Source organism: Rana temporaria, chromosome 12, assembly GCF_905171775.1.
Source record: "Rana temporaria chromosome 12, aRanTem1.1, whole genome shotgun sequence".
Taxonomy (NCBI): Eukaryota; Metazoa; Chordata; class Amphibia; order Anura; family Ranidae; genus Rana; species Rana temporaria.
The window spans coordinates 56,435,914-56,446,712 of record NC_053500.1 but is presented as its reverse complement, the minus strand read 5'-3'; the positions used below and the strand labels follow the sequence as shown (position 1 = coordinate 56,446,712).

General features: G+C 41.6%; 1 protein-coding gene across 1 annotated transcript in view; it reads right to left on the bottom strand.

The window, feature by feature from the left end:
* Positions 1-1,406: 1,406 nt before the first annotated feature.
* The window catches only part of DUSP3 (dual specificity phosphatase 3), a 224,544-nt gene continuing 215,151 nt past the window's right edge, over positions 1,407-10,799 (bottom strand). The window contains exon 3 of the mRNA XM_040330322.1: positions 1,407-3,770. Coding sequence (XP_040186256.1) covers positions 3,565-3,770 — 206 coding nt within the window. The 3' untranslated portion in view covers positions 1,407-3,564. The remainder of the gene's footprint in view (positions 3,771-10,799) is intronic.

Genomic DNA, 10,799 nt, shown 5'->3' with positions numbered 1-10,799 from the left:
AATCTACTGTTGAGGTTGGGGGAAGCAAGACAGGGGTGGATCAGATATGCCCTACTCAAAGATGGCTAACATTTTAAACTTTTTAAAGCTCAACTTCCCCCTAAAGGGGAAGTTCCGCTTAATTAACTCCTCCCCCTTCTGTTTTTTTTTGGGGGGGAGGACAGGTGCATGGTGTTGATGATAGGCACCCACTCCCACTTCTGGTCAGTTCGCTGTGGCCGTAACCTTCTGGGATACATCACAGGTCCCAGAAGGCTCTGAGGGACTGTTCACAAAGTGCAGCGTGGCTTGTAAATGCGCGGTGGGCAGCTGGCTGTGAAGGCACAAGAAATCATAGGCGGCTGCTCACAGGCAGGTGAGTGTCCTTTTAATAAAAGTCTGCAGCTAAGGTATTTGTAGCTGCTAACTTTTTTTTTTCTCATACAAGGCGAAGGTCCTCTTTAAATAAACTTTGTGTGCTATGCTTTAAATGTATTTAATTTGTAATACTATAGTACAAAAATTCTGATGCCTGTTAGATCATTAACAATGTTATATGTTTCCACACTTCTAGGTAGAAGGGCTATAACAATTAGCAACATGTAGAAGTTCCCCTGTAATTGAAAACATACAGTGAATATGGTCCACAAGCAATAGTGTGGGTAATACCGGTGTAATGTATATCATCATTTGTCAAAAATATCTAGAAGAGTATCTTGGGTACTCACATCCCATTATGCTAGGTCATTCCACAAATTAAATGGTGGGATTTTAAGGGCTTGTTCACACCATGGGGTTGATTTACTAAAACTGGAGAGTGCAAATTCTAATTCAGCTCTGCATAGATACCAATCAGCTTCCATTTTTTGTTGTTTTTTTTTGTCAAAGCTTAAGCTGATTGGCAACCATGCAGAGCTGCACAAGATTTTGGACTCTCCAGTTTTAGTAAACCAACCCCAATGTGTTTGTAAACAGAGCATTGCATGGTAACCTTTTTTCATACAGTTCCACTGGCCTAAGCACCGTGTGATGCAGTGGACTGTGGAGCACCACAATTTTCTGAAAAAAGTGTTGCATATTGTAATTTTTTTCAGTGCACACCACCACAGCATGGTGGCGTAAACTGGCATGAAAAGGAACAAGGCTTTTTGCATTGTCTATGCTTTGGGACTGCACTAGGCAAGGTTGCCCAGTGCAGTCCAATGCATTGAGTGTGACTGGGTCCACAAGGTTCCCAAATAAACACAATGCATAGGAAAGCTATAAAAAAAAAATCCACATTTTATTTTACAGGTTAAACAATTAATTAAAAAAAATTGTGTTCCTTCTGTTAATATTAAAGTTATCAAATTATATATTTTTGAACCTTCAACAATATCCTTACCCATTGTGTTATTAAGAAGTCCATAATAAATATTGACCATGTCTTGTTTTTTTCTCGTTTATTAATATAGAGCTAGTAAGAAGGGCTTTCTCAGCATGTTTCTAAGACAAGTCTGCTTCTTCAAGAGATACATAGGAGGTGAACTTTCTAGAAATATACTGCATGTCACATTTATTTAAACTATACACAAAACTGTTTATTTAATTTTGGATAGAGTAAGGGCAGGTTATAACCCCCCGTCAATTTTTTTTTGCATCTGTGTTCCATTGGGGAGATTTACCTTCAGTTCCTGTCATAGGCAAATAAAAGCAAATCCATGCAAATTAAGGGAATTTATGATGCTTCCCACAGGTCACCAGAACTAATGTCCGTATTTGGGTTATCTCCTCTATTACTGTTTTGGGGACAACCCAAATTTTTTGATTTTCCTTTCACTTTTGATGATAACCATAAACAGGACAAATAAAGAGGGTGAATCTCCTCTGCCATCTTTACTCCATCCAAAACCAAAAAAGTTTTGCCTTTAGTTATACTTTAATACTCTTTCAATCAGAACAATTAATAGTTAACCATGGATACATATGTTGTGATAAAGATGCTATGATATAACTTACATCAATGTGCATAGAACATCAATGAAATTTGGTCCTTTATTAAGATATGACTTGGGAAATCCCTCCTTACTCTAGATGTTTTAATATTCTTTGTTAACTTGTACAATAAAATGTTGAAATGTTGATGATATGTTTTCAATGCATTGTATTTACTTTGGAAGTTACTGGCATTGAAGTTGTTCTACTGTCACAGTGCACATTGAATTGAAAAGACAGACGCTTAAAATAAAAATACAGCACATCAAAGAAAGCAGAAAAGTAGATGTTTTCTAAAGTTCTTAACATTTCCTTTGCAGCGATACTACTTCAGTATCACACTTCTGAGACCTGCAATAACAGTGTAGATAAGGCAGCACTTTATATCTACTATTAAATGTGTTGATACATAGACCCCAAAAATATCAAAACAAAATGAACCCAAGAGGTCAAAATAGAAAAGGTTAATACTAAAAACAGAATGGCATTGAACAAAGCAGTGCTAAAAGGAACAAGTCATGCTGGTTACAGTAGATATCAGTGAAACAGATGAAAGGCAGTCCCTTATGTTTTCTTTTGTATATAATTGCTGTTGCGAGAAGTGGTAGACTTTACAAAAAATGAACCAAACTAAAAAGAATTGTTCAACTGGACTTTAAAAAGTATACCGCTAAGTGTATTTGGCAACTCAGTTACGAAAAGACGAACAACACTAAGCCACTAGGAAAACCCCAACTAAATATTTGTATATTTGTTGCTTTTAATTAAAGTGATCCTATCATCCACACCAAGTGAAGGTAGCCATTTTTTTATTTTTAATTGAGGCGTGAGTTAGGGAAAGCTGAGGCTACAAAGACAATAATATAGCCCACTGCTTACTTTTGGAATATTATTATTAATATAGAGCCTGTGTCTTTCATATGCTTACTATAGCTAGCTCACCCTACAGACTTTACACTCTATTTTCTAAGTCTACTATTATTTCCTTAAATACCCCAAACCATTTAACGTCTAACACTACTATTACACACCTACCCCATTATTCTTCAGTGACCAAAACAGCAGGCTATCTGAACTATGCTCTACAAAGTTTAGTTATCCCCAGTAGGAGATGGACAGACTAAAAGAACCAAACCACCCAATATTTTCTTACCATGGCCAAACGCCATGCGTAGACACCTAAACTCCAATGCCTAAACACCTACCCCATGTTTCTTCAGTGACTGAAACACAAGATTGCCATAGATATAGTCTATAGAGGTTAGTTAAACCCAATGGGAGATGGGCAGAGAGTAAAGGACTGATTTCTGCAGGCAGTTCAGGCACTTCTAATTCCTAAATTTAGCCTATTTTAAAACTTCAGGTGGATGAACATTTAATATAAATATAAATAAGAAATGCTCAATTGCATGTATTACATTTTGAAAGGTCATCAGGGCATATTTTAGTGTAGTTGCTTGGAGTTGTCTTTAGGCTACAATCTCATGTACATAAACTCACCCTACAAAAATGGCCACCTCCTCTGTATGCAGGTTATGGTGTTTACTTTAAAATTCCTGCTATGGGAATATATTGTACTTATAGCACTAATACGCTAGTTCTGGGGTAGTATTAACTATTGACCTTTCCCTCTGACACAAGCTTATCATTTAGCTGGCAAAGCTGTTTCAGAAAACCATCATTAGGTCCAATCTCCCTCTTCTGCCTGACTGTTGCCACAGCTGGTTTTACTTCCATCTTGTGACGTAACATGAGGTAAGCTATGACCAACGTGGGAGAACGGCTGTAGCCCTCACGGCAGTGGACAAAGACCCGACCTGAAAGGGGAAAAAACAAAAAGACAGGTTTGATGTAAGAAAAATCTGATAAATGTAGAAAGGATTCTAATGAAATTAAATGACAATGTGCTATTCTGAAATAACTTGTGGTTTATGTTTTGCAGTATGCAAGATAGCTCAACTTAGTTTTCAGCAATGACAGTTTATAATACCAATTACATGACTTAAAGTGTATTAGCTGGATTCAGGTAGGGTTACGCCGGCGTATCAGTAGATACGCCGTCGTAACTCTGAATCTACGCCGGCGTAAATTTAAGCGTATTCTGGAAACCAGATACGCTTAAATTAGGCTAAGATACGAGCGGCGTAAGTCTCCTACGCTGTCGTATCTTAGGGTGAAATTTTTCTGCTCGCCACTAGGTGGCGCTTCTGTTGAGTTCGGCGTAGAATATGTATATGACTAGATACGCCGATTCACGAACGTACGTGCGCCCGTCGCAGTAAAGATACATCGTTTCCGTAAGAGGTACGCTGGCGTAAAGATAAAGCTGCCCCCTAGGTGGCCTAGCCAATGTTAAGTATGGCTGTCGTTCCCGCGTAAAAATTTGTAAATTTTACGTTGTTTGCGCAAGTCGTCCGTGAATGGGGCTGGACGTAATTTACGTTCACGTCGAAACCAATACGTCCTTGAGGCGTACTTTGGAGCAATGCACACTGGGATATGTACACGGACGGCGCATGCACCGTTCGTAAAAAACGTCAATCACGTCGGGTCACCACCCATTTACATAAAACACGCCCCCTCATCCTCATTTTAATTAGGCGCGCTAACGCCAGCCCCATTTACGCTATGCCACCGTAACTTAGGAGGCAAGTGCTTTGTGAATACAGCACTTGCCTCTGTAACTTACGGCGGCATATCGTATATGCCATACGCTACGCCTGCCTAACGTTGTGCCCGCCTACGTGAATCTGGCTATATGTATAGCAATACATTGCTTTTAGTTTAGGATAAAATATGGAAGGATTAAAAACCTTGTAAAGCCCTGTACACACGATCAGAATTTCTGATGGAAATTCCGACCGTGTGTATGCCCCATCGGAGCAATTCCATTGGAAATTCCGATGAATTCCATCGGAGTTTAGATCGAGAACATGTTCTCTTTTACTCCGATGGAATTCCGTCAGAATTCTGATGTGATTTTTGTCGAACAAAGGTCTGACTGTGTGTACAGGGCTTTAGTTGTTTGTAAACTGTGTTGAGATTTTCTTTCGCTTCCTGTTCTGGATAAATTAAATAAATTGAGAATATCATTATATTGGTTCCCCATAAATTTTTGTCTTGGTGATAATAGTCACTATGACAAACAGTGAGGGTAATTTTCTTCAACAGGAACACAAACAGCAAATAAAACCTGTAACAAATTCATTTAGCAGCCGATTCCTACTTTCACTGGTGGCGAGTGCATGTCTTACTTTCACTGGTGGGGAGTGCATGTCTAACCCCACCACCATAAGAACAAGCCAGCCCTCAACCCACAGACTTCAAAATTTTAATCACATTGATCATACTAAAATAGTGACAACAGAATATGAAATGCCAGCCATAATATACCACCAATGTTTCAAGGCTATGACAGACCATTTCTCTGTCACCATGAAAAAAGGGTCTCAAAACATTGGGGGTATATAATGCCTGCAAACTGAAATGTCATCACATTCACTAAATGCTGAGGAAAATTCCCATGCAAAATGAAGAGCCTATCTGCCCTTAGTCAATCAACCCCAATGTGTGCAAAGTCATTCTGGTTTACATACCGTATTTACATATACATGTACACACAGTCACAAGAAAATATGTACATACTTGTGGAAATTGTTGAACTTTTCAACATTTTGAACAGGCAAGCATCAGAGATCTTTATTTAAACAGTAACACCAATTTTGTTGAAAGAAAAACATTACCCTCTAGGTGATCAATGTACAGTGTTGCAAGGATTTTATCCGCTTGAAAAAGACAGCTACAGCATGGCCGTCCAGTTCTGGGAGGGCGTCTACCCAGAGCCCTACTCCCACCCCGTGCACCCTGGGGTGTACCTCAGGCACGCTCTGTGATGGCTGGGGCCTTCATACACAGATCAAGGTAAAGGACCAATCACAGCTGACCCCACGTAAACAAATGCCAGTTATCAGCATTTCCTTTTCTCAACGCTGTCACTGTAAGGAAAGAAAAGGCAATAACTGGCTATCCTTTGACAGGGCACATTTACACTGATAATCTGGGGACTGATCATTAGTGCCCGGATTATCAGTGCAGCCCCATCAGGGGCAATATGTGTCCATAAATCTTTCCCATATTTTGTAGATGCTATAACTTTTGCGCAAACCAATCAATATACGCTTATTGCGATTTTTTACCAAAAATATGTAGAATACATATCAGCCTAAACTGAGGATTTATTTTTATTTTTTTAAATTAGGATATTTACTATAGCAAAAAGTAAAAGATCTTGGGGGTAATTTGCGAAAGGCAAATCCACTTTACACTACAAGTGCTGGAAGTGCAGTCACTGTAGGTCTGAGGGAGACATGCAAGGAAAATAAAAAACATAATTTTAGCTTGCACATGACTGGATGATAAAATCAGCAGAGCTTCCCCTCATTTCAGATCTTCCCCTCAGATTTATGCCATTTTTATTATATATTTTTTTACTAGTAATGGCAGTGATCTGCAATTTTTAAATCGAGACTGCGACATTATGGCAGACACATCGGACACTTTTGACACCATTGTAATTTATACAGCGATCAGGTTATAAAAATGCACTGATCATTGTGTAAATGACACTGGCAGGGAAGGGGTTAAAAACTAGGGGGCGATCAAGGGGTTAAGTGTGTCCTAGGGAGTGATTCTAACTGTGGGGGGAAGGGTGACCACTGACATGACAGCGATCACTGGTTCCCATGACAGGGAGCAGTAGATCCCTGTCATGTCACTAGGCAGAACAGTGTAATGCCTTGTTTACATAGGCATCTCCCCGTTCTGCCTCTCCATGTCACATTCGCGGGCCGCCGGCAAACATCGGGTTCGCGGGGCTCACGGAGTATGCGATGGCGCTACACAGCAAATTAAAGGGGACGTACATATACTCCCACTTGCCCACCGCTGCCATTGTGATGACGTATATCGGCGTGCAGTGGTCGGCAAGTGGTTAATCATTTATTCAGCAAAAATATCAATAGGTGCAACGGTGTACTGTAGAAACATTAATTATGCCCTTGGCATCAAAAGGTATTACTATCCATGTAGCCGAAACGACTTCTTGTATTTTGTATAACTGCCCACCAGTCTGACTCAATTTTTTTTTTTAACACTTTTCCGTGCAAAAAAATTTCAGTTGCCAAATGACTGTGGGTTTCCTTGCATGACTTTCACATTTCAAAATCCTCCTATTTTCAATGGTAATCAAATCATGGCTTTGACAGTAGCAGTCTATATCCCTCTATTTCTTCAAGAGAATGGATTTGCTTATGTGATTTGGATCATGTTAAAATACTTATTTCTGGTTCAGCTTTAACTTTTGGATGCACATTATCACAGCTCATTCAAATTAATCAATAAACCATGTCAATTCTGTGTGCCATTTGTTCAAGTATGTCACCTTTATCTGTAGACATTGTTTGAAACAAGATCGAGTGTTTGCCTGTTCAAATGTGTTAGGCCGCGTACACACGGTCGTTCCAAACCGATGAGAATGGTCCGACGGGCCATTTCCATCGGTTCACTGCTGAAGTGGCCTGATGGTCTGATGTGCGTACACACCATCGTTCCAAAAACTGATCGGGTCAGAACGCGGTGATGTCAAACACACAACGTGCTGAATAAAACGAAGTTCAATGCTTCCATGCATGCGTCGACTTGATTCTGAGCATGCGCGGGTTTTGAACCAATGCTTTCTGTACTAACCATCGGTTTGGACCGATCGGGCAGCGGTCCATCGGTTCGATTTTGAAGCATGTTTTAAAATTTTGGACCGAAGGAAAACAGACCGATGGGCTATACACACGGTCAGTTTGGACCGATGAAACTGAACCTCGGTCCATTCTCATCGGTTTTGTCCGACTGTGTGTACGCGGCCTTACAGGCAACAATTTCCATGGGGTGTACTCACTTTTTCACAATACTGTTTAAACATGTCCAGCATGAACAGAAAATCTCAAAAGCTACATTTTCCCTCACATTGCTTCCCTACATTTCAATATAGCTATCTTGCACTGCACAAGTTATGACTTGTCTAAATATCAGAAAATGAATTCATACTCTACAACATGATCACAAAATGAAGGAAACACAGTGGTTACATAGCTGCAAAATGCAACGGTAGCAATAAACAAAGTAAATTGACCTGTCAAGCCTGGAATTTAATTACTGCTGATGTTCACACTTTGCTAAAGAGAGAAAAAAAAAAAAGGGAAACAAACCACATCTAGGACATCAGTTTTGTGCCAATGAAGATAACTGCATGTGGTCTTTTCTGCATTGGAATTGTTGTGTATTTGATATAATGTCATTTTGTTAATGTTTATTTAATGTGACAATTTGGTTTTCTTTCAAAAGACATAACGTCTTTCCAAATGGCAGCTGATAAGCAAAAAAATGATGTCTCAACTAGTTACTGCTGCAGAGGAAGTACACATGAAGGCGATAGAATGAATTAGAATTTTGAAAATCTTGCAACCTATTTTAGTCCTGCTAATAAGGATTATTGGGATGTGAATGTCAACGAAGCCTTGGCTTTTCCTTTCATATACAAGCACAGTAGCATTTTTCCCATACTGTGTGAATGATACATGTTACAACAAGTGTTCATATATCATTGGGTATAGTGATCTTAAAGTGGAAGTCCATGCTAAAACGAAAACCCCTGCATCTATAGTCACCAGCATTCTTAAGCCCCATACACACGGTTGGAATTTTTGACAACAAACTTCAAAATGAGCAGGTTTTCAAAAAAATCCGACTGGTGTGTTCTGGTGAGAGGGGTGGGGGGTTTCTGTCAAGATGAAGATCGATGAAAAGTCAAGATCCACGAAAAGTATGTACTCCAGATCACTAAACTTTTCATTTTAATACAAATCATTGATACAATTATTTCTTAAAGTAAGTTTTTGATGTTATATCCCAGTGCAGTGTTTACTGCTAAAACTAACCACTCTTAATGGTTGGAGAGATATAGGAGGAGGAAGACAAGTTTGAAGGCCTGTCTGGGTAACAACAATGGCTCCCTCCATAGATACAGTAGAGTGAGTGAATGTAGCCACACTAACACAGGAAGAGTATCAGGCAATATAGGGTTGACTGGTTGTTGACTAGAGGTCGACCGATATGGGTTTTTCTCTGGCCGATACCGATGCCGATATTTAGAATTTGGGGCGGCCGATGGCTGATATATGATGCCGATTTTTGCGGCCGATATTTTAGGCCGATTTTTATTTTTTGGCAGGTGGCGCTAATTGGCACTGGCAGGTTGCACTGGATGGAACCAATTGGCAATAGCAGATGGCACTGATTGGCAGGTGGCACTGAATGGCACTGGCAGGTGGCACTGGTTGGCACGTGGCACTAAGGTGACACTGGCAGGTGGCACTAATTGGCACTGGCAGGTGGCACTAATTGGCACTGGCAGGTGGCACTAATTGGCATGTGGCACTGGATGGCATTGGCAGGTGAAACTGGTTGGTACTGGCAGGTGGCACTAATTGGCAATAGTTAGCACTGGCAGATGGCACTGGTTGGCACTGGCAGGTGGCACTAATTGGCAGGTGGCACTGGATGGCAATAGTTAGCACTGGCAGGTGGCACTGGATGGCCTTGGCAGGTGGCACTGGATGGCACTAGTTGGCACTGGCAGATGGCACTAGTTGGCACTGGATGGCATTGGCAGGTGGCACTGGATGGCATTGGCACTGCCAGGTGGCACTGGATGGCACTAGATGGCATTGGCAGGTGGCACTGGATGGTATTGGCAGGTGGCACTGGATGGTGTTGCCACTGGCAGGTGGCACTGGATGACATTGACAGGTGGCACTGGATGGCATTGGCAGGTGGCACTGGATGGCATTAACAGATGGCACTAGTTGGCATTGGCAGGTGGCACTAGTTGGCATGGCATTGGCAGGTGGCACTGGATGGCATTGGCAGGTGGCACTGGATGGCACTGGCTGGTTGGCATTAGCAGATGGCACTGGCAGGTTTCACAGCACATAATGTAGCTGATAATGTGTGAAACTCTCTCTATACAGTTTCACATGGTGCTGCAGAGAGAGAGAGGAGCTCAGATTCATTGTGATGTCACTTAGCTGTCCAACACCAGCCAATGGGATGAGATCATTGGCTGGATAGCTGCTGAGTCCCGCCCACCCCGGGTCCCGCCCACCTTCAACATCACAATGAATCTGAGCTCCTCTCTCTCTCTGCAGCACCATGTGAAACTGTATGGAGAGAGAGTTTCACACATTATCAGCTACATTATGTGCTGTGAAACTGTGAGAGCAGAGAGAAAGAGGAGCTCAGATTCATCGTGATGTTGGAGGTGGGCGGGTCCCGGGGTGGGCAGCTATCCAGCCAATGATCTCATCCCATTGGCTGGTGTTGGACAGCTGTGTCCCGCCCACCCCGGGTCCCGCCCACCCCGACATCAGTCCATGCTAGTGACAGCTCCATTCTCCTTAGTGTTTCACACACACGGCACTGCTCTGCAGACAGTGTGGAGAAGGGAGGGGGAACCCCATGTTTCTCCTTCCTTCTCCACACTCTGTTGAAGCAGCAGATCTGCTAAATATCGGCCACATTTGGATAATAATCGGCCGATGCCGATTTCTCCAAAATGACTGAATATCGGCCCGATATATCGGCCGGCCGATATATCGGTCGACCTCTATTGTTGACAACCCAGGACTATGTGTATAGAGTGGTAGACCCCACATTATACCCCACATTATAGCACGCATGTACAAAACTGAAAACAAAACCAACAGTGAATTGGTCTGCCTGGTTATAAATACTCC